The 27,835-nt window shown below is 36.7% G+C and overlaps 1 protein-coding gene across 1 annotated transcript; it reads left to right on the forward strand.

Annotated features, from left to right (window-relative positions):
• Nucleotides 1-14,282: 14,282 nt before the first annotated feature.
• Nucleotides 14,283-23,202, forward strand: LOC134666889 (nose resistant to fluoxetine protein 6-like). The gene is made up of 13 exons (XM_063524194.1): nucleotides 14,283-14,479; nucleotides 14,630-14,978; nucleotides 15,078-15,266; nucleotides 15,548-15,627; nucleotides 15,796-15,995; nucleotides 16,246-16,360; nucleotides 17,202-17,413; nucleotides 17,681-17,871; nucleotides 18,840-18,978; nucleotides 19,356-19,542; nucleotides 20,902-21,044; nucleotides 22,624-22,732; nucleotides 23,037-23,202. Exons 1-13 carry the CDS (start codon nucleotides 14,296-14,298, stop codon nucleotides 23,096-23,098), a joined length of 2,160 nt encoding a protein of 719 aa, XP_063380264.1. The 5' UTR covers nucleotides 14,283-14,295; the 3' UTR covers nucleotides 23,099-23,202.
• The last annotated feature ends 4,633 nt before the right edge of the window (nucleotides 23,203-27,835 follow it).

A 27,835-nucleotide genomic window follows, 5' to 3' on the forward strand; every position in this document is an offset into this window, starting at 1 on the left:
TCTAATATTTCATCTCATACGTTCAATAAGGCCCGGGACTAGACCTTTTTACCTGCACTGACAGTGGGCCTTCTTAGCAACAAGTACAAATTCAGAATAATTGGGAATAATAGGGAGCAACTGCTATTTTTGAATGCTGGGCCTTGTTACCCGCCGGGCCTCATATGCCTGACCTCACCTACCTTATTTATTTGTTTTACAAGGGGAAAAGTTGTTGATTAACCGCTCGTGCTAATATTGATACCCAAACAAGCGAAACATTTTTTTTTTATTAAATAGGAGGCAAACGAGCAGACGGATCACCTGGTGGTTAGCGATTCCCGCTGCCCATGGACACCCGCAACACCAGAAAGGTTGCAAGCGCATTGCCGACCTTTAAGATGGGGGTCTTTGAAGGTTTGAAGGTCGTATCGGACAGTTCATTCCACAGTTTGGCTGTGCGAGGCAGGAAGCACATTCACAAATTCAAACATTCTAAAATTGAACCACGAGCGTAGTGAGTGGTTCGTAAAGTTGAACCTTGAGCGTAGTGAAGGTTTCAAGGGACGAAGGTTAAATAAAATTTTCACCACATCAGCTCGTGGCCTCTTGATTGTTCGAAACGGATAAGAAAAGTGGCATTTAATTTGATGCAAATTTTGAGTTGTTACCGTAGGTAAATTGGATCAGTTGGTTGGTAATATTGACTTTAAAATGATAAATATTGAATAACGTTAGTTTGAAATTGATTTTATGATAAAGTAAATATTATCGGAGATGATCGGTCTTAAAAAATATATGTCGCTAGTCATTTATAACCTAAAAGCGCCAAATTACGCAAAATTATATTGATGTGTATTGAATTTGAAGAATACTTTAACAAGGGTAGTTATCTGTATGACAATGCACCTAAAATAATTTTCAAATGTATCTATTATTTCTATACTTAACACGATAACGAATTCTACGTAAACGAAACCGCGGGCAATCCCTAGTACATATAGAAATAAATAATGGAAGGTAAGTTTCCATTAGTGTACTGTGTAAAATAACTATTTACCATTGATAATAATTTTATAAACGCTTTGCGTATTTTTAAGGGCACCGCGCTAACCGCTAGCCCGCGACCGTCGATCGCTGCCTCCTGCCACGGCGCACAGCGCGGCGCGCGCAAACGCCGCGCGTTTGAAATGTAACTTAATATATGCTCGGAATGCATACTTACGTATCAGTATTTAGTGTCGCCGTGATTTTATATTTCTAATCTTTTGTGTGAGAAGTAAGATCTTTATTATGACCGTGTAATATTAACTCTACAAACTTTAATTCAATATTGGCCATACTGCTTAACGAGAAATCAATATCTAGACAAGCACATTGTCTACATTTCTAACTTTTTACATGTATACTAAGTTGATAGATAATATCGTAATTTTGCAATATCAGCTACTCTAATTCTGTATTTACATAATAATTCCTGTTTTTACGTTCACCAGAAAGCAGCTGTTCCAGATTTCTAAAAACCGAATATTGTGAATAAATTAAAGTGTTATTGAATATGTTAAAGTTTTTTGTAACTTTAATTTTATATTTACATAGTTATTTAGCAAAAATTTAAAATTTAAATATGGCCGAACGCTCCACCTAAAATTTTCTAACTTTTAACATGAATGGTATTTAACATGCTTACAACAACATATCAAAAAAGAAAAAACTTTAATGTTATCAAAACCCATTTTTGTTCCACCGCTGGTCTAAAAGGGGACTTCAAAGGAGATTACAACGTCAATGTTTAGGCATCGATAATTTTTGCCTGTTGCGTCCGTTACAAAACACCGGGAAAAAATGAAGTTCATGAAAGTTTTTTTGGGATTATTGTACATCATTAGAAAGAGGACAGAACACAGAATTTTGTAAAGTAATTTCAAGAACATGGTCTCTATTTGTTTTTTTTGTGTTCCGTACAAAACTTTGTTTACGGAACACTTTATGGGATCACTTCGGTCTTGTTTTTAATTGAAAATCAAAGTTGAATTTGGTGTAAATTTTTACATGTTGTAAAACATTTGAGGGTTAATAAAAAAAAACTAGAGGTTAAATGTCAGTAATTTTGACTTTGATAAACGCAATATACGTTGCATCTCTCTACCACTTACTTTTTTTAATCAAGTCGGCCCTGAAGATTTTTCAAAAACAACAAAAAAAACTTGTGGGCCCAAACATTTTTTAAAGGTCGTGAAAAGATAGAAAACTACCCCACTTATCCGCCTTTTTATTTTGGCAAACGATGGACCAAACACCTTGTATATCAGTGGTTCCCAAACTAGACTTGGGCTCCGACCCACCTAACAAAAACTGCCAAACTCGTTGCACCCACCTCTTGGCCGTCTCAACCGTTCGGGGGCATAAAATATTGTTGGTAAAGCGGAATTTTGCATTACGAATTTTTTTTTATTTTACCCTGCGCGATTTTTTTGTGAAATTAGTGTCATTAAAGTAATATAGTAGTGTCATCGCACGCGACCCATAGTTTGGGAAATGCTGGTCTATATTTAATGCTAAGCGGCAATAGAAATTCATCATCTGTGAAAATTCCAACCGTGATAGCTAGCACGGTTCATGAATCATGAGTTCATGAGATACTCGTACAGCCTGGTAACAGACAGACGGGCAGACGGACAGACAGACAGAAGAACAGAGGAGTCTAATTAATAGGGTCCCGGTTTTACCCTTTGGGTAAGGAAATCTAAAAAGGTAAGGTATATCGACGATATCGACATACAAAAGTGGTATATTTTTTGTCATTCACTTTGCCTATAGACGGTATAATTTACGAGTCTTAAAGAGAGAGAATGGAAGCAATAGTAAGTACCTACATTGGTTTGTGCCTTAAGGGGATTAGTAACGAGGGTCTATATTAGAAGCCCGACGCGGAAACCGGAAGGCTTTCAATGACTCGAGCTCGTAATCCCCTTAGGCACTGCCTGTGATAACTACACACGTTTATCATTACATATTTTTTATTATTACTTATCATTTTCCTCGTATATATCTAAAAATCCAATGATCATCGTCGTCGAGTTTGATAATATTAATAATCTAAGTGCGAATAGGTACCTACTCGTATAATGACGAAATATAATTTGCGCCGATTAGTCATAATTCTTATAAAACTTAATATTTACGAATACAAAAGGACAAAATAGCGACAAAGCACGTACAAACAGCAAAATCCTTAAGACGAAACAGGAGCTGAGATTTAAATATTTTAGGTAAAACTACCCGTCTCGCTAACGGAGCGGCTCCTAAATCTAGTGCAAGGACAAGGTGAAAAATCCGGCGTAAAAATCTCAAAAAAATTGTACTCGACCGTTTCCTCCTCCAAAACTTAACCAATCGAAACCAAATTTGGAAATCTGAATGATTATGAAATTATAAAAACCCTCTATTCTGTCAAAGAATATAAAGAATAAAATCTTGACTATTTAATTTTTAAATAAGTATATTTTTTTTGTTTTATAAATTAGTAATTTAGTACATTGACATACATTTCCTATTATTGTAATATATTAATTTTGACCTTTTGACATTACATAGACTAGTCGTATATTTTAAATAATTTTATTATTATTTTTGGACATTTTTATTTTTTATATTCTTTATAATTTGACAGATTTTTACTTTTTACCTACTCTTTTCTATTTTATAGAAATATGTTTTATATTATATTATATTACTGTTTTATTTTATTAGGGTTCCGTACCTCAAAAGGAAAAAACGGAACCCTTATAGGATCACTCGTGCGTCTGTCCGTCTGTCTGTCTGTCTGTCCGTCTGTCACAGCCGATTTTCTCCGGAACTACTGAATCAATCAAGTTGAAATTTGGTACACATATGTAAGTTTGTGACCCAAATACGTACATGTAACGTAAACAAATGAATTTTAAACATGGGGGCCACTTTTGGGGGGTAAATGAAAAAATGAAAAAATCAAATTTTTCAAACTATATCATGTTACATATCAAATGAAAGAGCTTATTGTAAGGATCTCAAATATATGTTTTATAATTTTCGAATAACAGTTTAGAAGTTATTCAAGAAAATAGGCAGTAAATGACCATTCCCCCCCCCCTTATCACCGAAACTACTAGGTCTAAAATTTTGAAAAAAATACGTAAAATAGGTCTATACCTATAGATGACAGGAAAACCTATTAGAAATGTACAGTCAAGCGTGAGTCGGACTTAATTACAGTTTTTGATCCGACCCCTACGGATTATTTAAAGAGATTTCACTCACGTTTCACATAAAAAATACATTGTTAACAGTGCCGGATTAGTTAGAGTAGTAGTTTTCTTAGAGTAATTGGTGATAATTTTCTGATAAGATAATCATTTTAAATATTTAACGGTCTTACCTACTTACGAGTAATTGTAAGGTCAAATTAAAAATAATGTTTAAAAAAAATGTTAAATTGAGAGCTAGCTTAAAGTTTTTTGTACTCGTCGACTTAAATGGTTGAATTAATAAAGACTTTGTAACCAATAGGCAAAACAAGCACGTGATTAGGGCACCACGTTCAGGGGGGGCACCAAAATGCCAGATTGAAAAAGGTGAACAAATTTTAAAATTAGGGACAGACACATCGTTTTTACCACACGATTTTTTTTAGCTGTCCAAAAGCTAATTTGCAAAAATAATGGCGCGTAATTCTTTGGGAAACAATCGGTAGCAGTAGAAGAGTCGTGATTACATGTATAGATTCGATTTCACCCCACTCTTTTGCGGTTCGGCGTTAGGTCTTATGCGAGGCCTTCTGCCTTACGGCAAAGTTGATATTCTGCCTTAACGCTTAATGCAGCTGAGCCTACTGCCTTTCTCACACTTCGCCAATTCAATTCCAAGCTCTGCTTTCTTGCATATTTTATGCATGAAAACAACCTCGCTGAGACCCTTAGATATCGAGCCCTATGCGAAGCTAGGCTGATAGAAAACTGTCCCATCCCTTCTCTGTATGAAATCCTGGATTTGTGCCTTGTTGGGACTAAAAGTAAAATTGCGTTTTTTTTTACTTATATCGAAAAATTGTCGCGCTCGCTTCGCTCGCGTTTACAATAACTTTATAAGGTATGATAAAGGTGATAATCGGGTGGCGAATGCAGCAACATTACTCTGTGGCAACTTTACTGCTGCAGTACTGTCAACTTCCGTGATAAAATGATGTGACTGATTTCCATACTAAAAGTAAAAATGTACAACTGTCTATCATATTGCGTTTTTATATCGAAAAATTTCCGCGCTCGCTTCGCTCGCATTTCTATTACTTTCTAAGCTATGATAAAGGTCACATTCGGGTGGCGACTGTAACAGCATTAGGTACTCTGTGGCAACATTACTGCTGCGGCACTGTCAATTTTCGTGATAAAATGATGTGACTGATTTCCATTCTCAGCTGTAATGCGGCAATGAACTTCTCTCAATTTACCAAAAAAAACAATGTAATCTTGATGACCCTAGGGAGAGGGGGCACCTAGAAATGCTTAGGGCATCAAAATATCTTAATCCGGCACTGATTGTTAAAAATTGTGTAATATACGGAACCCTTGGAACGCGAGTCCGACTCGCACTTGGCCGGTTTTTAGATTATTATTATTGATATTTTTGTTGTGACGATCTTTTTATGAAATGCATTTTATTTTGACATGTAAAATTGAATGTATATTTACAATAAGAAATAAATGAATCTAATCTAATCTATCTGTGTCGGACCGTTTTGCTTTTTTGGCTAATTGATATCAGTTTTGAACGGGTACTACGCCTCTCATTGCGCCTGTGGCATAGTCAATTAGGCCATTTTGGCCATTTTTGAAGGGCTCTAGCGCCTTAAAAAACAGAAATATCAAAAAAAGCAAAACGGTCCGACACAGATATTGACAATATTAATTTGTGTTGAAAAAAACATTCATCATCATCATCATCATCTCAGCCATAAGACGTCCACTGCTGAACATAGGCCTCCCCCTTGGACCTCCATTCGTACCGGTTGGAAGCCACCCGCATCCAGCGTCTTCCGGCGGCTTTAACAAGGTCGTCCGTCCATCTTGTGGGTGGACGTCCTACGCTGCGTTTGCTAGTCCGTGGTCTCCACTCGAGCACTTTTCGACCCCATCGGCCATCTTCTCTGCGCGCAATGTGGCCTGCCCATTGCCACTTCAGCTTGCTAATCCGGTGAGCTATGTCGGTGACTTTAGTTCGTCTACGGATCTCCTCATTTCTGATTCGATCACGCAGAGAAACTCCGAGCATAGCCCTCTCCATAGCTCGTTGAGCGACTTTGAATTTTGAGATGAGGCCGATAGTGAAAGACCACGTTTCGGAGCCGTACAAGTCATCGCTGGTAACACACATTGATTAAAGACTTTCGTCTTGAGGCACTGAGGTATGTCGGACGAAAAGACATTACGTAGTTTCCCGAACGCTGCCCAACCGAGTTGGATTCGGCGGTTGACCTCCTTCTCGAAGTTGGACCTACCTAATTGGACTACTTGTCCTAGGTAGATGTACGAGTCAACAACTTCGAGTACCGAGTTCCCAACAGAGACTGGGATGGGCACAACATTGGCATTTGACATAAGTTTCGTCTTGTCCATGTTCATTTTCAACAAACATTGCTCTAACATCAAAACCCACGGAGGAAACAGTCGAGTACGTTTGTATGGAGAATTGACCACTCCTGTTGGCTCTTAAGTCAAGCGAGTAGATACTAGGTGCTAGCAGGGTCATCTTGAATCTTTATAAATAGAGATTAATTTTTTCCAAGTCACGTAAAATTATTGTAGACCAAACCCAAAAATTAATTAATTAATTGGAGAATTATTGTCGCCAATAGCGACTAAAAAAATTCAAGTGAGTGAAACCGTTGTATAAACAAATTATTGTAGACATTAGGACAATCGGGTTAGGACTAATCTCGAAATTTCTAGAAGACTTGAAATTTGGTATGTATGTTAATTAAAGGTCTCTTTTTCATGTCCACACTATTTGACATTTGGGGACCTCGAGAAACCGCCAGCATCTTGGAATAATATTATTAATTCTTCAATATTTTTTTTAATTAAGCCGAAGCAAGACATATTTGAAGGAACTGTCAAAGCAATTGTCATTCGACGGCACAGATATAATTAAAGAACTATTAATTTTTTGATTTGAATATACTTAGGGTAATGTAATAATGTGGTTAATGTTCACGACTTAAAATCAACCTGTATCACCAGAGATTTTGAGATTTTGAAAAATCAATTCTAAACTTAAATACTTAAAGCGTATTTTAATGAGTAGTCGACTAACCAAAATGTCATAAATCGGGGACCGGAACCGCTTACCATAATCTAGGTTTGTAATCGAGTTATTAAAGGCTTGTTTTAAGCAATCTTATCATTCGGATTAATTGTATCATCGGGTAACGTCGTAATAGGCTAGCCCGATATTATAAGAATGAATTGCCGACAAAGGTTATTGACTGAGCGCAAAGTAATTTTTTTTTACGCTATAAGTCTTTTTTTTACATTTTAATAAAGCATTTATTACAACAATCATAAGTAATACATAGGCAAAGGGTTAGGTTAATACATATGTGGGTAGGATAGAAAAGTGGTTTCAATCGATGTGTGGAAGGGCGGCACCGTCGTCGAACCCAAGCCAACTGGCGGTGGACTTTAAACGGTGCCTCGGATACACATGCTGGTGGCGCGTATAACGACGATACTGATATTACTGATCCTACATCTCAGACAGCCCATATGGTGCTTAGAGAACGGTTCCACCGTTGATATATGGTTTCTGCCATATGTTGTACTTATATAAAGGAAGACATTTGGGGTGCATAGACGCTGTAAACAGATGTTACAAGTGGGGTGAACGTTTCATGTCTCATTTCACAGGCCGTGGAATATTTTCTCTGCTTCTCGTCTTCAGCTGATTTTGGTACAGATGTGACGGGTCGTGAGAGGTAAGAAGGAGCGTCAGTGTCGACGACACGGATATCAAACAACGCCTCCCTCTGCAATTAAATAGATCTTAACAGTCGCAGTTATTAGATTGAGTTTAGTTAGGTATAATTATTCAATTAAATATTAAAAAAAAACCGGCCAAGTGCGAGTCGGAATCGCGTTCCAAGGATTCCATACATTACACAATTTTTAACAATGTATTTTTTTATGTGAAACGTGAGTGAAACGTCTTTAAAAAATCCGTAGGGGTCGGATCAAAAACTAAGTAATTCAGTCCGACTCACGCTTGACTGTAGATTTCTAATAGGTTTTCCTGTTATCTATAGGTATAGGCCTATTTTATGTATTTTTTTCAAAATTTTAGACCCAGCAGTTTCGGAGATAAAGGTGGGGAATTGTAATTTTTCGCCTATTTTCTTGAATTACTTCTAAACTGTTTATACGAAAATTATAAAAAAATATATTTGAAATCCTTACAATAAGCTCTTTAATTTGATATGTAACACGATATAGCTTGAAAAACTTTATTTATTAATTTTCTAATTTACCCCCCAAAAGTGGCCCCCATGTTTAAAATTCATTTGTTTACGTTGCATGTCCGTCTTTGGGTCACAAATTTACATATATGTACCAAATTTCAACTTAATTGGTTCAGTAGTTCCGGAGAAAATCTGCTGTGACAGACGGACAGACAGACAGACAGACGCACGAGTGATCCTATAAGGGTTCCGTTTTTTCCTTTTGAGATACGGAACCCTAAAAACACCTACGCTATATGCCAACAAAATCCATTTCATGGCAAAAATGCCTGACATCATTTTGGAAAGGAGCTAACACTCTTCAAACTGCTGGATATTATCGATTTCTATGAAACATAGCTAAGAACTACCGAAACTCAAAAACTAAGAAACTCGCTTGTACATAAAAAAACGCATCTAAATAGGCCCATCCGTTGGTGAGCTACGATGCCACAGACAGATAGTAGACAAATATAAAATTATACTTATACAATACCTACTTACACTCTTATGATGAACTTATATTAATATTTAGGATTATACAGATTTACTTTTTTATGGCGTTCTCCGAATACTACTCCGAACTACTTTTGAATAGGGTTCTCCGAATGGAGTCAGTTAGCCCAGCGGTCAAAGTTTAGTGTCAACGTAGATTTTTATAAATACCATCAGTATTTTGCATTTTTGTTAATTTAGTTTGCAAAACGATCACCAAACGGTCGACGGCGGCGTAAGCATGCAGTGGAAAAGGTAGAATACTTAATTATAATTATACAGGTACATGATTTGAGGATCGATCACAGATTACAGCCGACTCTTGGGGGTCTCAGTAGACAGAAAAGAGAGAAGAGAGGTATCGCACCGACATTACGAGTAACCTACCTATGTAGGTACGTAATGATTTGCTCCAGGCAACGAAGTTACAATGCCGATGCCGAGGAAGCTGCTGCATATATGTTTGTTTGGATGTAAATAAAATATATATATATATATATATATCTATCTGGTCGAGGAGATTCACTAACACTAAAGGTGTCAAAACATCACTGGTATCTAGAGTCAATAATGTCAAAAATATCTAAACAACTTTAACACCAAAAATAAACTCTATAGTGCGGGAAGTAAGTGCAGCAGTAAGTATGCATTTTTGCCTCAGGCGATGCCGCTTATAGCACAAGGTCCAATCTGGGCTATACCTACTATTTTTCCCTGGCCTTAATAACTAGTACAGGGGCTCCCAAACTGTGCCCTTGGGCGCCGTAGACAGTAGATAAGGGCGCTGTGAGGCAATCCTCGTCACCATATTATCTATCTATTTCGGATAGCCTATTAAGTAGCTAGGTTAGGGCGCCGCCGCCGAAATTTTAAACTTGCAAGTGCGCCGCGGGCGCGGGGCGCGGACTGAAAATGATTGGGAGCCCCTGAACTAGGGCAAGTTATATCTCATTTTCGTATAATTTTCGAAATAAAGAGGAATTCATTTTCGAAATAATAGTTTTACCATTTCATACAAAAAATGGTAGGTATTTACACAACAAATTAAAATTAATACGTATGTAATGCGCTTTTTATTACAAGCTTTTATTTAGTTTCACCTGACCGTTGTCTGTCTGTAATCAAATCTTGCAAGTTAAATTTGATCCACTTCCCGGTTTCCGATTGAGCTGAAACTTTGCATGCATGTATAAATCGAATGACAATGCATTATTATTTATAATGGTACCATCGAGCTGATCTGATGATGGAGACAGGAGGTGGCCATAGGAACTCTGTTATGATAATACATTACTTATTCTGTGACTCTGTGATGAAACAACGCAACCTAATTGTGTTGGTATTTAGAATCGTCTCGATGAGTATTAGTTGTCTGTCGTAAGAAAAGTACAGTCAGCGATAAAAGCTCGTACCAAAAATGACTTTTTGCCAAAAACTTATTAGCATTAAAATATGTATATATTTTGCGTTTATTTTTTACATGCAAGAAGTAGGTACCTTCTTGCATGTAAAAAATAAACGCAATATAACGCACGGTTAACAGGACCTGTTCTTGTTGTTCTTGCATTCTGCATGACCAAGTAACATTATTGTTGAAATCAACAGGAAAACGTTGAATTTACAGTATGCCATGACTTGTAATATACGTTATCTATCACTAGATACGAACGAGACACTGATAAAATAGGCATTTAATTTTTATCACTAAATTCATGCCGAGTAGGTAACTCCTAGATCTGCTACTTGCATTGACAATTTATAAATTGTTTTCATTCAGAAATAATCGGCCATGCTCAGTGTAGGGTTTCGTAGTTATAATTCTGTCAAAATAGGCCAAACGGGGGCTATTAGTAAGTATCATAAGGGGTACCTTTGCAGCGCTTTGTACATTACTTCTTTTTATTAAGAAAAGAAGATTTTATGCAACAAATCACAGACGACTAGACCGATCATGTTCGCTATAGTTTTCATTGAAAGAATTTATTAAGCTCCTGTTTCGAAAGTTTTTTTCATAATTTTTGGACCCGTGGTTCAAAAGTTATAACTAGAGGCCCCGGACACATAGTTTTTTTCTTTCGGAGCGCATATTTCCGGAAATATTAACTATATCAAAAATGGTTTTAAGAGGCCCTTAAAATTCATTTTGAAAGACCTATCCAACGATACCCCACACTATCGGGACAAAGTAAAAAAAAAAATCGATAAACCTTTTTGTATGGGAGGTACCCTAAAAAAAAAAATTTCGGTACTTTTTATTTTACCGTTTTGTCGCAATACATTATTTATGTACCCATGCCAAATTACAGCTTTCTAGCACTAACGGTCACGGAGCAAAGCCTCGGACAGACAGACAGACGGACAGACCTGGCGAAACTATGGGTTTCTAGGTAACTACGAAACTCTAAAACACCGGACAAGCCCCACTCGGACTCGCCCACCGAGAGCTACGTACAAATTTAACTTAGTTTTAAAAATTTATTGTTTCAGATTTTTTATAGTTTTCGTATGTCTAGCTTGTAACTTGAAAACGACATTTTCGAATAGAACCTTAATGGTTTTTTTTGGACTCACACGTCATGTACCTACCCACAGTACAAGCCCGCCATCTTAGCCCTACTGAAATTTCCTTTAAGATTCAAGATAAATACGAGTAAGTAACTAATGCAATAGAGGTGGCCAATGCGGTTCATAAATTCTTTATTTTTATTCCTAGAGTAAGGACTAGATGAGTCATGCAAGACCGTTAATATTTTATGGTATTGACGGACTTGCATGAGATCTTATTAAATCATATCTAGCTCAAAGGAATCCATAGGTAAAGATTTACATTGTATTTTTATAAATGCATGTTAATTAATTATAAGATGTAATGTATTGAAAAGAGGTGTCCCGCCGAGATTCTTGCCGGGCCCATATTGGGATACTCTCCTACAATTTAGGAGGGATTTCATTAAAAAAAAATCTTCTAGGGGCAGAGGTGTAGGTTAGAGCCGGCCTGGCCGGCGTATTTTTATTTGAAGTTTATAAGCGCATTGTAATACCTATGCCTATTTGAAAAATAAACTATCTTTATCTTTAGTTTTATTTAACTAATCCTATAAAACTAGGAAACTACTCCGATAAAAATATGGTTGATTAAGTCATTACAAATCGTAAATAAAACGGAAGTTATCATTTCAATTTTGATGAAGTTGGATAAGGCAAAAACTAACTCGATTACGTTTAATTTTTACAAAACGACACACTGCTAAAAGAATACAATTTGATATTTTTTATTGAAATAAGTACCTATTTTAAATACTTATTTTAATTATTTTATTTAGAAAGAACTCATTTATTGTATAATAAGTGTTAAGTAAAAATTAATATAAAACTAAAATTAACTACAATTAAGATAAATAAAAATAAAAAAATTAAAATACCTGTCAAAATTTTGCACCCTTGGTAGGGTGCCCATCACGAAGGCAGCGTTCCCGCGCTGGTTTGCTCTGGCCAATTATTTTATTTGTCATTTATAATTTTCGATTCAATCGTCATTAAATAATCCATTAAATAATAATTAAGAAGATCCGAAATTTTCATGGTTCTTCAAGTATTTGATAATGCTCTGATAATGGTGATTTTAAATAATTTACCACACAATTTGTCACCTGTTACCACATAAATAAAACCAACCGACCCTTACATAATGCAAGGCACCTTCCCTTTTATTAGGAACGTTTTCAATATGCTATAAATAAAAGTGGCTATAAAAAAAAAAAACCCAAGAGCATGTATGGCCATGCTCAGTGTAGGGTCCCGTAGTTACCATTCTGTCAGAATAGGATGTACAGCCTGGCAAAAAAGAGTAGAAATTAAAAAATGGCAACATCGTAGTGTCGTCCCTTTCAAACCAATACATATAAGAAAACGGGACGACACTACAGTGTTGCCACTTTTTAATTTCTACTCTTTTTTGCCAAGCTCTACGGGGGCTAATATTACCTAGTAAGTATCATGTAAGTAGGTACATTACAAGCGTAAGGGAGTTACCTTCGCAGCGCTTTGTACCTACTTAAGTACTTACGTATTTTTACTAAGAAGATAAGACTTCTTGCATTTTAATCAAGTTATATAAGAAATAATTATTTTTTGATTTGTTTTACTATCTTTTGCAAACTCTTTAGCGTATGATATCAGATCTATTTATATCAGTTTATAAGATAAGACTTTTTGCAATAACTCAAAAACGTCTGAACCAATCATGTTGGCTATAGTTTTCATTGACAGTATTTACTATATGTGTTTTTTCATTTTTTTTTTCATTTTTTTTGGACCCATGGTTCAATGGGAATGATGAGAGGGACACATTTTTTTCTTTCGAGGCGACTATTTCCGAAAATTCCGACTATCTAAAAATGGTTTTAAAAGAAGACACTTATTCGTTTTGAAAGATCTATCCAACGATACACCACACCATTGGAAAAAACGAAAAAAGAAATAGAAATAAAATATAGCTGCCCTAATACCCTTTTTTTGTAGTTTTTATTTTACCGTTCTGCTGCCATGCATGATGTATATATGTATCCATGCCAAATTGCTGATTGCTAGTACTAACGATCAGTCGATCATGGAGCAAAGTCGTGGATGGACAGACGGGCATGGCGAAACTAAGGGTTACTAGTTGACTATAGAACCCTAAAAATACTAATATATCATATACTATAATTATGACCTTAATAGGTATTTTTTCCCCTCTCAAGTTAGGTTTATATAATATGGATATAAAATAAAATTTAAAAAGACATACAAAATCAATACTTTACATAGTTAATATTAAAAAACCTAACCTAGGCTACTGTCAGCAGCGGGGCAAGGCTCGAGCTGCCGGTGGTCAGGGCCGCAAAGAGAGGAACCGCCGGACTAGCCGCGCCGTGTTCAAGACCACCTTTTCTTCTGCATCTGGCCTGAGGCCTTCTGCATCTGGCCCTTGACCCAGCCACATAGCGAGTCTCTCAATTAGGTATGTACCTAGACCTACCTTATTAATTATTTTAATATTCGATTGAAAAGGAACATTTGTTGCATTTTAGGAACATGCATATTTAGATTTTATCTCAAGCACAAGAAAATATCAAAGGTTTAATTCATTACCTTACGGAACCTTTCTAAAAATATTACTTTTATCAATACCTACTATTGAAAATTATCTCTTAATCACCATAAGTACCTACAGTACCTACACCGCAAATAGCGTAGAAGGTATTTATAAGTAAGCCCAATTCATCAATGTGTGGTTGTATTGGTTCCCAAAAATGGCGAAATTAATTTCTCTAATTATTTTCGTCATCTGTTTGTGTTCAGTAGGAGCGTTTTTTGAATTCGAAGCACCTCGTCATGTGTTTGATACGGAATTGTATGAGAGTGTATTAGATGAAGAGCTATGTGAAGCGCAATTGAGTTACTTAATAACTAACAATACAATGCTGACCGCTGAATGTAAGTATGCTTTTATCATAAACTCAAATTAGACTTTTAACCTTCAAATAATTTAAGTAACTTGCTTAATTAATATCTGAATTATCTATTATAAAATAGAGCTTTAGTAAGTTACCGGTTTATTTATTTATTTTATTTTGTGTTTTATAGTTCTTGATGCAGGCATTAGACTTCCGAGAGGCATTTTACAAGGAAACTTTGTAGACCTCGGATACTACCAGCAGTGTCTAGCAATCAGTGAAAACTTTGAGGCCTCGGACATAGAGGGCAAGTACTGTATGATCAATGTTCCAATGGTTCAAGATGAGTTAAACTTACCAGTGTTGCCAGAATGGCCAGAAGGTTCCGAGAGGTCCGGGGACTGGCCCAAGCTTCCGTGGCAACAACTTTTTTCAGTCACAAGACCACATAGTGACATGTTCAGAAATCTGCAAAAGGTACGAACGGAAGCAGCAAAGTACAGTCGTATGACTGGACCTGATGATATGGATTTTATGAGGTAAGTAAATTTTTACATATGACACGTCAATCATCGTTTATGAACTGATTCATATTAATTTTCATGAATACGTTAGAATAAGCAGCCCTTAATCCACAGGATAACAGAAGACAGCCCGATGGCTAATGAAGTCTTCAGACTGGCAGTATGTCTTCCTAAAGCGTGCACACCCAGGCAGTTCCTCGACACTGTGTTTATCAACACCACTAGCGTGGGTTTACAACTCACGGAAGAGTATTGCAGACTGAGGAATGATAAACCGTTTGCACCTGTTGATTATGCTGCTATGTAAGTAGTCAAAATATTAAAGAAATTATTTTAGTAAAAATTATAACCATTCATAATTCCATAGATGATTGAGGTTTAAAATAACTAACACCACTAGCGTGGGCTATCAAAATCGCTGCAGACTTTTCTTGGTCTAACTCTATTTGCCTTGCCTGTTGAGACCTCGGGTTGAGACCCAGAACAATTTGTTTTGTTTTTGAATTTGGAATATGTAGTTACAAAAAAATTGCACTCAGGAGCTCGCGTTATTATTTCTAAATTATGTTTTTATTCTATTTCAGGGGAGTATTTGGCTTCATAATCCTTATTACTGTCCTTTCGACATTCTACGACTTATATTTTACCGCGATATGTAAGGAAGGTACGTATTTAAGTCAATATGTGATTTCCATTTCAGTAACTATAAGTAGGTATACCTACTCGTACCTATGCAATGGCAACCATTTTAATTCACATTTGAGTATCTTCCTATCCGCTGTCTGTATATTATTTAACACATAATTCGAGCGTCCATTCGTTAAACTTTCAGGTTCAAAAAAAGCCAATACTCTTGTAAAATCGTTCTCTGTCTATACGAATACTCGCCGGTTGCTCACATTCAACTCTGTGCCTGGAACTTTAGAGAGCCTGGATGGAATCAGATCCATATCCATGATGTGGGTCATCATAGGCCACACGTATGCTACCAATGGGAGAGGACACTTTTTTAATCGCCAAGAAATGTTCACGGTTTGTTTTTCAAAATATATAAAATAATATATATTACTTTATGCTTATTGTTTATATACTCGTATGTATTTTTACGCTCTTGAAGGGTCCTAAAAGACCACCTAATATGCAATTACAAAAGAATGCGCAAGCAAGCCAGCACAAATTTGATTTTACTTTAAAACGCCTATTTCGTTTGTATAATGATCAGTTTTGAACGGAGCTTATTTGCAGTGGATGCATTCATTCTCGGCACTTTGGTTCGTTACAGTGGATGCATTCATTCTCGGCACTCTGGGTTGTGGCGTCTCCCATCTCAGTGGACACCTTCTTCTTGCTGAGCGGACTGCTGATTGTGTATACCTCTGTTGGGAAGATAACTCCAAGTTAGTATTATGTAATATGTACATTATTTATTCAACATCAACTAGACAGACAGACAAATATGGCGAAATAAAACGGGTTGCTTTGAACGGAACCAACATGTCAGAAAACTCTTGCTCCTCCATGATTCATATATGTAATAAATATGTAATGTAAACATCATATTGTTTTATTTTTAAGTCGGATAAATTAAATATCATTTTTGTGTCCTTTTGTGCCTAACTGATGTGGGTCATATTATTAGAAATACTAGATGGAGAGCTTAGTAATTTAGACCTATTAAATAGGTATATTAAGAAATGTATTTCTAACAAAAGCCACTTTCTGCCTCCATCTTGTAACTCTTTTGCGGGCAAAGTTATTCCAGATCGATTCAAGAAAATATATTCGGGACATCAGTGGCCTATTTTATAAAGCTACAATAAGTTACAATTTACAAGCGGAAGTCTCTAATCCTATTTGTTAGAACGAGACTTCCGCTTGTAAATTGAAACTTGTAGCTTTATAAAATAGGGCCACAGTGGGTAATAGTACCTAGTTATTACACCACGTAGGTACCATTTTAGAAATGAATTTGCTTGTTTGTTACACCTAGAATTTTCTCATATTTGACAAAATAGAGGCATTGAATAATTTTACGGTTTAGACTCACTTGTTTTTAGTTACTCGCGCGATATGTTTATGCGATATGTTAGTATGTCTCACAACAGTTTAAATTCGAAAATAGAGTCAATCCGTGTTAAAAAAAAACTTACACCCGTTAATGTCAAATTACTCTTTCTAATTGTAAATATCAGCGTAGTGACTATACCCAGCTATAGCCATGAATTTCATTTGTTTCAGAGGGTCTCTTTAAAAACATCCATCTGTTCTATCTTCACCGTTTATTGCGGATGTTTCCCATTTTGGCCACCGCCGTGTTTCTCCAAGCGTCGTTGTTCAACCACCTCTCCGACGGGCCGGAGTGGCACATCGTCGTTGATAAAGTGGAACGGTGCAGGGCGTACTGGTGGGCCACCCTCACCTATGTGCAGAACTATTTGGTGGATACACGGGTAAGTAGCTTTACAATAACAAACATATAGCCGGAGTAGGGTAGGTAAAGAAAGTAGGTTCAATAATCGGCCAAGAGCATGTCGGGCCATGCTCAGTGTAGGGTTTTGTAGTTACCATTCTGAGCAAATAATCCAAACGGAGCTATTAAACGTGAAGCTCTTCAAACCTGCCGATATTTATCAAAATCTGTCAAAAAATAAAATCGATAAAAGAAAAATATGGCCCAGTAGGTAGTTGTAATTTATTAAGAAAGGTTTATATTTCAGTGTATTGGCCCTAGTTGGTACCTCGCTGTCGACATGCAGCTGCATATACTCTCACCTCTAATATTATTCTGGATGCTCGGCAGAAGAAGATCGGCATGGATTGCACTATCTCTCGTCATACTGGTTGTCATGGTGGTGTCGACAACGTATAACTATTTAAACAAGTTCCAGACCGCATCGTTTGTACCGACGTAAGTTATAGTTATAAATTGAAATAGATATCATACACACTAAAGAAAAGGCCTTCTTTCAGGGCGGCTTTTTCTGGGCGCCTTTTATAATCAAACTTATTTATTTTTAAAAACCTATCCAACCCAACGACATGTCACACTAATAGGGTTGAAGCGAAAAAAATGGTCACATACATTTTTATTCTTTTTTTTCATTTGATACCTATGTTGTAAGATGTAATTTGATATGAGTTTAAAAAAATCCCTTCCTTTTTTTACCTTTTTTTGATAAAGTGAATAAATATAAAAGAAACAAAATGTAACGTGAGGATTTTTTTTCGTGTCAACCCTATGGTGTGGGATGTTGTTGGAAAGGTCTTTCAAAATGAATAGGGGTTTTAGAAGAACATTTTTTGATAAAGTGAATATTTTCGGAAATAATCGTTTTGAAAGAAACAAAATGTCTGTGACAATTTTTTTATCGTTTCAACTTTATAGTGTGGGATGTCGTTGGATCGGTCTTTCAAAATAAATAGGGATCTTTAAAACAACATTTCTTGATAAAGTGAATCATTTCGGAAATAATCGTTTAGAAAGAAAAAAAAGGGTTTTCCTTCTAACTTTTGAACCATCTGTCCAAAAATTATGAAAAAAAAATCATGAAATTAGTGCTTAAAAAACTCAATCAAATCAATAAGCCGTTTAAAATGAGTTATCGCTAAAAGTCTTCCCTTCTTATTTTAATTAAAAGCCTGGCAACCCTTATTTTTACCGTATTTTCGCAGGCAACCCTATACCATTGTATTTGCAATAACATTACCATCATTTTGATGTATAATTCAAGCGTCAGACAGATGAGTGCAATTATCGATATAAAATCACCTCTTTAAACACGGTATACAATAAAGATGGCGCTATTAGCAACTCCCATTGTACAACTTTGAGTAATCGAACCTAGATGACATTTTTATGAAACGTTGTGTTTTCAGTCGAACGCGAGAAGATGCCAACCACTACCTGCGGTACTACTATCACAACACACTGACCAGATGCTCGCCCTTCTTCGTTGGCATGTTGTTTGGCTATCTTCTTAATATGTATAAAAGCAAACAAGTCCACATGGCTAGAGTAAGAAAATATACAATTTGTTTATAAATCAAATAAAAGTTAGCAACATAGGTAAACTTTACCAGCTTATAAGTGAATTCAGAAATAATTTGACTCCTTTGAAAGTAGATGAAGATGACATATTCTGGTTTCTCCTGAAGAAACAAATACATATGTAATTATTATTTGAATGTCATAACGTAATATTACATAGGTACGCATCAGACGTTACCGAATATTATGTCAGTTTTACACTGCTAAGTAAGGCAGTAGTGGTAAGGCTACATTGCCCATTTAAAAGTACGTAAATATAGCATTTGATCACAATATGTTATGTACTTAATTACAGTTACCTACTCATTAAAATTATGAACTTACCACTCCTTACCATCTTTTAGTGGTTTGTAGCATTATGCTGGTTCTGCGCCTTCGTGGTCTCCGCCGGCATCATCTACTCCTCGTACCCCGTCCTGCAGATGGACTGGGACAGCCCCTTCTGGGACGGCATCATCAACTCCTTCGCCAGGCCCGGGTGGGCTGTTTGTGTTGGCTGGGTGATATTTGCGTGTACACACGGTTATGGAGGTTGGTTGATTTCCGAATATTTTTCCTGACATTCATATTTTTGGCGATGACGGGGGGGGGGGGGGGGGGGGTGTCTAGCCGTCAAAGCGGTACGAGTCAATTCGATTTCTAAAACATCTATGTATGTATGCTTGAGTAAAGATTTGTTAATGAATAATTACGAAGTTATTGATAAGGTGAGTGGATCTCATTTATTATTTTTAGGGTTCCGTACCCAAAGGGTAAAACGGGACCCTATTACTAAGACTTCGCTGTCCGTCCGTCTGTCTGTCACCAGGCTGTATCTCACGAACCGTGATAGCTAGACAGTTGAAATTTTCACAGATGATGTATTTCTGTTGCCGCTATAACAACAAATACTAAAAACAGAATAAAATAAAGATTTAAGTGGGGCTCCCATACAACAAACGTGATTTTTGACCAAAGTTAAGCAACGTCGGGCGTGGTCAGTACTTGGATGGGTGACCGTTTTCTTTTTACATTTTTTTTTTGCTTTATGGTACGGAACCCTTCGTGCGCGAGTCCGACTCGCACTTGCCCGGTTTTTTTACATTGTTTTTGGATTAATTTAAGTAAATAAAAAGGTTTATAAAAAAGTCTATCAATTCAAAAAAATCCTGACATTTTCGTGTTCCGTCCTCATTTCTGACAAAAGGTTAAAATTCCTGTCATCTGGTAACCCTACTTACAAAACAGATGAAATAACATTCCGAAAGTCAAATTCATTATTTCGGTCAAAATTGTTTTTGGTTGTAAATGTATGAATGCAGTTTTTCTTGTTACTAATATCGATGACATGGTTCCTAAGAAGAGATCGTCGTATGTCTAATAGTTTCAGATTTTCCCATACTGACCGATCTAAATGGGCCATCCTGTATAATATACACATATAAATACCTACTTATATAAGTAGGAGGCCATTAAAGTTTTGTTTCTTCGTATAACGAATTGAAATAAAAAAATTGTCGCGGCCACAATAATAGTGACCTTAGTCAACAGTGGCGCCAACTGGCTAGCACAAAGAGGGTATGGGTCAAACAGACTGTCAAACTGTGTTACGTCTTTCCTGTAGACATACACAAGAATTAAGGCTATAAAAGTTAATTTTCTTATTTAACCCTTATCCACGTGAAAAGGTCCTCCTTTTATTTAGAGAACTATGATAAAATCATTACTTACATGCCCACAAGCTGTTAACTATTGCCCACAGGAGAGAAAACTAGAGTGTTCGCGCGAAATGTATATTTTTCTCCCCTGTGGGCAATAGTTAACAGCTTGTGGGCATGTAAGTAATGATTTTCCATAGTAGGTATATAGTCCATATTATTTATTAATCCAATCTCGGTTGGTACTACGCAGGTCCTGTCAACTGGTTCCTGTCGCTCCGTATGTGGAAGCTCCCCTCTCGGCTTTCCTACGCGATGTACATTTTCCACTACTCCTTAATGGTTATTGTCAATACTACTTCTGTGTCGACGAGTCACTTCTCCGTCGAACGCTATGTAAGTTTTTAATTATATTTCGTACTTTTTAAAACTTTTAATTTTCTTAAGTGAAATCAATTACTTAATATTTTTAACTTTAATTTTTAGGGAAGATTCCCTAAGATTAATTTTGCATGGCAGCTACAGTTTTAGTAAGAAGGTACCTGAAAAAATTACGGTGTATATGTCGCAGTCGGATCGTATAATCCGCCGTATTACATTACGGCTAGCCGTTTTCAAAAACAGGGGCGTTTTGAAATGCGGCGGTTTAACGATTAGCCGTATTGAATGCGGCTGAATAAGAATCCGCCGGAATGTATTCGGCGCCATACGTTCTTCAACACGGCTAGCCGTAATGTAATACAGCGAGTCATTAGCCGCCGCTTTGACAGTTTTTAGTTCACATTTTTTACACTCGTGGCGCTGCCTGACAAACGCTGGGGTGTCCATCAAATCTGGAGTTTGTCGGACTGTTTCTTTTCAAAAAAAAATTTCCTTCGCAACTTAACTAGACGGAGCCCCGCTTCGCGGGGCTCCTATTTCTGAGCGGTTTGCCCTTCGGGCATCTGAAGCTACCTAACGAACCTAACCTACCTACCTATTGATTAAGTGAGACGTCCGTGAAAACATTACACTTTGGGGAAAAAAGCGTAGGTAGGTAATTAGGTTAGGTTCGTTAGGTAACTTCAGATGCCCGAAGGGCAAACCGCCCAGAAATAGGAGCCCCGCTTGCGGGGCTCCGTCTATTTAAGTTGTGAAGGAAATGTTTTGGAAAAGAAACACATGTAGTGCGGTGGGACCATGGTAGAAATAAATTAAATTGCAAACATTGTCAAACTCCGGTTACGTAGGCGACCGAAAGAACTGGTCACTCTACAATGTACGATGCGGCTAAACGTGGGCCGCCTTATTGAAGAACGTATCGCAGTGACAATCCGGCTAATCGTCGAACCGCCGCATTTCAAAACGCCCCCGTTTTTGAAAACGGCTAGCCGTAATGTAATACGGCGGATTATACGATCTGACTACGACATATATAAGTTCTAAATAAAAAAACATAGATGGATCTGAAATTAGAATACGAATAGTATGTATGTATAAACTCTTTATTGTACAAAACACAAACTTATGGTACAGAATAGGCAGTAAGAATAGTGTAGAAATTATTTATGGTTTTTTGCACTGACCTTTTTAATTGAGAAAAAAATAACATCTTAGTATGTTTGATTTTGATCGCTGCTTATTTGGGTTTAAGGACCTGAACACATTGATTAGTGTTTAATACGACTGTGAACACATTGATTATAGTGTTTAATACGAGTATTTGACATAAAACGCAAGTAGCAAATGTATGAACTTGCACTTAACACTCTAAGGGGCTGTCCAATAAACACGTCATATTTTTATGGCTAGTTAATTTTATTAAATATCTGTAGCATATAACCGTAATTGAGATAGAGCCCGCTTACTTTGGGTCTATAATGTATCGGATTCTTCGATTATTCACGCGGCATCCTAACATTGTATTTTATTATAATCGTTCGTAAGAAGTCCAGTCGGTGGAGCTGAGTTGACACACTCGCACTTTTTGTTTCAGTTCTACCGATTCCTAGCTGACTTCGTGACGGCGTTTATAGTCGCTTTTGTAGCGACAGTGCTGGTAGATTCTCCTTTCTCTACACTTATAAAGATGGCGATAGGAGGAAGTGAGTTGTTTTTTTAATTATTTTTGTGGTAGGTAATGTCTTTACATCACTATCATCATATAAGCTACAGATGAGACAGACATAGAACTGGGTTACTAATTATTGAACTCGAAATACTTATGTAGGTAACGTGACACTATTATTCTACATCATCTGGAATAAACGACTGTCTTCTAATTTGTATGCAGTTTTGTATGCTATTTATATACTCCGCCCACTACTGCCCACCGTTTATTAAATCACAATACAATTGCCTATAATGTAATCCAACAAAGGTTAATCGGTATATCTAAAACTTTTACAGGTAAGACTGGGAAGGCGACGGTGAAGACCAAGCAGGGATGTGAAGGCGAAAATAACCAGTAGTACACACTAAGTAATAGGGAGTAAGATTGTACCTTGGAATCTTGGGATCAACATCATTATTTGTAATAGATCTGGGATTTTTTTAACTCAATGAGTTCTTACTTAGGTACATACTTGTAGGTATTTATTTTCATTTCATTTCATTTTATTTATATTATTTATAGCACATATAACACTTTAAACTCTCGCGTTTTGTAAAGTGACGCTGAGTGACGCGTTGTTTATTATTACCGTTATGGTAACATTCCATTTCTAACCGCAGCTGCACTACTAGTACTGAACGCGTCGCTGTCATGTGGCTGTCATTGTCAATTTCTACAGTAAATGAACAGTAGTGCAGCTGTCGTTGGAAATGGACTGTCACCTCACCACACACACACACACACACACACACACACACACACACACACACACACATACACACATGAAACGCATTTTTAAGTAAGAATTTTCTAGTTGTAGTAAAGTATTTATAGTTAATTAATAATTAATTTTATGTGATGATTATAATTGTTGTAAATCTTAGGTAGAAATAAAATACATAATACACTATGTATTCCGATGGTGTTATTATTTTCTAACTTACCAACAGCTGAAGTTTGTATACACATACTTAATTATACATATTTAGTGCCTGGCTAATAAGGAAAATTTGCATGCTTCTTCAAGTAAAATGTACTTACGCATTTAAATCAATATTACTGTCCAAAATTTGGCAAATAAATAATCTAAGTATATATCTTTTATTTTTAAAGTTTGGAAATCTGTTTCTAGTGTGGGTACTAGGTAGAGTATATAATCACACATCCATTTGAGCTTGCACGACTGCCTTATTAATGCTAAGTTAGTTGAACATTTCGGCGTTACAAAGGAGGTACGAGATTCGAGATACCACCTGCAATCGCTCCTCTACACGATGGGCCAACGCCGGCCACTCCAAGGGACGCAGCCAAGCGGTAGAATGAGATAGCAATATCACTTGCTCCCTCTAACGTATAAACAGTGTTGCCAACTGAGAATAAAAAAAAAGCTAGACTAATGTCTAGATTATGCCAAAATTATGCCAAAGAAATTTTTGAACTATGCTAAAATATCACTTGAAATTTGTCATTTAAAACACATACATTTTTCAAATTTGCCGCCTTTTTCTCCTGACAAGATCTGCTTGACCAACTTTATATAGACTGTCGAGATCGACGTCCATCCGTCCACAAAAGTCAAAATTCATATGAAAATATGAACTACATAAGGCGATGGCGCATATTGTTGCTTCCAAGTTAGTGCAAACTTGGCTGAGACTAAATTATGCTAAAAAATATGCCAGATGCTAAATGGAAAATTTTGGTGCCAAAGCGAGTGAAAATATGCCAGATCTGGCATCATTTATGCCAAGTTGGCAACACTGCGCATAAATGCAAACCCACCAAGGTAAAATGTTGCCAAGCCGACCATATTACTCGTACTGTCAAAAAGATATCAGATCTCATGTAGACTAGCCCTAACTTCACAAACGCTACACCTTAGTCAAAATATATGGCTTGATTTAGATTTAGATTTATTTATTTCTATGAAATTATAATATAAATTATTTTACACTAATATATACGAATTTCTCTTGGCCGTTTCGAATATTGTATACCTAACAGAAAAGTATAAAACCATCAAAAACATAAATGTAAAAAAGGAGAGCCAAGTTCAATACAAAAATTATGCTTGGCTGTGGGGTTCGCCGTAAAAAGAATGGAGATCTAAATGAGTGCCAAGTTCTATGCAAAATCCAAATATGTATTTATAGGAACAAAATAACATTATAAACAAGTATTAAACTCTATTTCTTTGCTTTATTGGATACCTATAACAATTGCTGTTATTTAAAAAAAATGTGAGATCTTAAAGCAGGTTAGATTTGACTTGGCCAGTTTTCATTACATCAGTCATTTTATAAAGTTATTCAACATGTTTATTTTGTAATTCTGATAAAAACTGGCCAAGCCAAATCTAACCTACTTTAAGATCTCACATTTTTTTAAAATAACAGCAATTGTTATAGGTATCCAATAAAGCAAAGAAATAGAGTTTAATACTTGTTTATAATCTTATTTTGTTCCTATAAATACATATTTGGATTTTGCATAGAACTTGGCACTCATTTAGATCTCCATTCTTTTTACGGCGAACCCCAAAGCCAAGCATAATTTTTGTATTGAACTTGGCTCTCCTTTTTTACATTTATGTTTTTGATGGGATATCAATACTTTTTGTAAAGAAAACTAGGCAGGTATTGAGATTTAATGTTTTTTCTTGTGTTTCCGCTGCATGTTTTTTACTTCTGTTCTTTGTATTAATTATGTGGTGCCGCGCGCCGCCAACGACACACCGTTGGCCGGTTGTTTAGCGCGTATTACAGGTTTTTTGTATGGGGACCTCCCCTATTTTTTAACTTTTTTTATTTTTAGATTTTTTCCTACGCTTACACACAATTACCGAGCTGGATTCCAAATTTCATCCTTCTAGGTCATCTGGAAGTAGGTTAGGTTTAGGTACTATATGTTAGTCACAATAAAAAAGAAATTTGTATGGGGACCCCCCCTATTTATTAACTTTTTTTTGTTTTTAGATTTTTTCCTACGCTTACACACAATAACCGAGCTGGATTCCAAATTTCATCCTTCTAGGTCATCTGGAAGTAGGTTAGGTTTAGGTACTTATATGTCAGTCACAATAAAAAACGGTTTTTTTTGTATGGGGACCCCCCCTATTTTATAACTTTTTTTAATTTTTTGATTTTTTCCTACACTTTCACACAATAACTGAGCTGGATTCCAAATTTCATCCTTCTAGGTCATCTGGAAGTAGGTTAGGTTTAGGTACTATAGGTCTGTCAGTCAGTCTTAAAATTTACGACTTTTTGACCTTCATATCTTTATAACCGTTTGAGCTAGCTTCATGAAATTTGGGCTTCTAGATGTCCTTATGGATATAATTAAACACACGTAGTTTTATGTGTTTACGTTAAAGATGTTTTGAGTTATAGAAGGGTCAAAAGTGGCACCAAGTGGTTCGTGTAATATTACACTTGGCGCTGGCTAGCCAGTTCCTTTGCTTGAACTTGGCTTGACACGCTGCCGCGTGTCTAGATGATCAGTGAATAAATTTTTCACCCTGGTGTAGAGCTTCAGATGAGATCTGATAACTTTATGACAGCGCGAGCCATGTGGTAGTCTTGTAGTAGTTGTCCCAGTCCACCTCGGCCGTTGTGTTCATGGCCGTGTTGAAGAGTTTTCTGGTTTTTCGCCGGAGTCTCTCCAGTTCAGGGCCCCACCACTGGTGGCCCGCTATGGCAGTCCTTGCCGGTGATTTTAGGGGGCACGCCTTGTGATAGCTGTCTATGAGGGTATCAGATAAGATATTTACCTGCTGTTCTATCTGAGCCGGTTCCCGAAGGTCATCCCTCGGTGGAAGCAGGTCAAGGCTTTCACCTAGGACCTTCCTATAAGTGGCTCGGTCCGTTTTCCTGGGATTCCTCCGGGCGGTTGGTGTGTCGCTAGATGCTAGTAGATTGAAGCGAATCCATCTATGGTCTGAGCAGGAGGCCTCCTGGGAGACGTGCCATCACATAACTAGTTCACTGACCTCCTCTCTTTACATTAACTGAGTGGTTGAATTTGTGCCTTGAAAACAAGAGGACGGCGCCAGCGTATCGTTCTATCGTTGTCTTGTATACCGGCCAACGGCGGTCAAGGGGTTAAAAATTAATAGATTTCAGATTTTTTTATAGTAAGTATTCGTATTTGTAGTGTAAGACGATATTATGTACTTGCCAAATTTCATAGTTCTAGGTCAACGGCAAGTACCCTATGAATTTTGATTCCCTTGAGAGTGTCGAAATATACGTTTTTTACGGCCAGGCATAAACGGTCGTATCTTTTTGTTACGTTAACTTAGAAGTTCGATTTTTTCACAGCTTCAAGGGAGTATACCTATGGTTTTAATTTCAACTCTATACCTCCACGCTTTCCCGAGATAAAGGGTCTTGACCTTGACAGACAGACATACGGCTTGACGACGGACGGACAACAAAGTAATCCTAAGTATAAGAGTTCTGTTTTTTCCTTTTGAGGCACAGAATTCTTAAAAGAATCGAGTTCGCTCGGATCATATGGCTCAAATAGTTAAATTGCCTAGCAAAAACAAGCGCCCTCAGCGCGTCATAGTAAGAAGTAAGGCCTCTAAGTACCTAATAGTAAACAGCTCTGAGTAGACTAAGTACTTAGAACTATTGAATCCTAATTAGGGGTCATCCATTAATTACGTCACACGAATTTCTGGGTTTTTTGACCCCTCCCCCCTCCTTGTCACACTTGGTCACATTTGGCAAACCCCTCCCCCCTAGTGTGACGTCACATTTTTTTCTACGAATCGAATTAAGTAAGTAAGTACCTAAGTAATATTAATATTTTATCAAAATATTTTTGACGATATAAATATTAGTAATTTTATAACCTAAAACTGCTAAGGAAAGAAAATTAAACGAATAAAAACGATTATCGTTTTAAAAACTTGTTATTTAAATGTACAGCGAATAAAATAATTTAAATAAATTTTCGGTTACTGATGAAGTTAAAGTGACGTCACAAAGTTTGTGTCTCCCCCCTCCCCCATGTCACAATATGTCACATTTTCTTGACCCCCTCCCTCTCCCTAAATGTGTGATGTAATTAATGGATGACCCCTTAG

This window comes from Cydia fagiglandana, chromosome 8 (genome assembly GCF_963556715.1).
Source record: "Cydia fagiglandana chromosome 8, ilCydFagi1.1, whole genome shotgun sequence".
Taxonomy (NCBI): domain Eukaryota; kingdom Metazoa; phylum Arthropoda; class Insecta; order Lepidoptera; family Tortricidae; genus Cydia; species Cydia fagiglandana.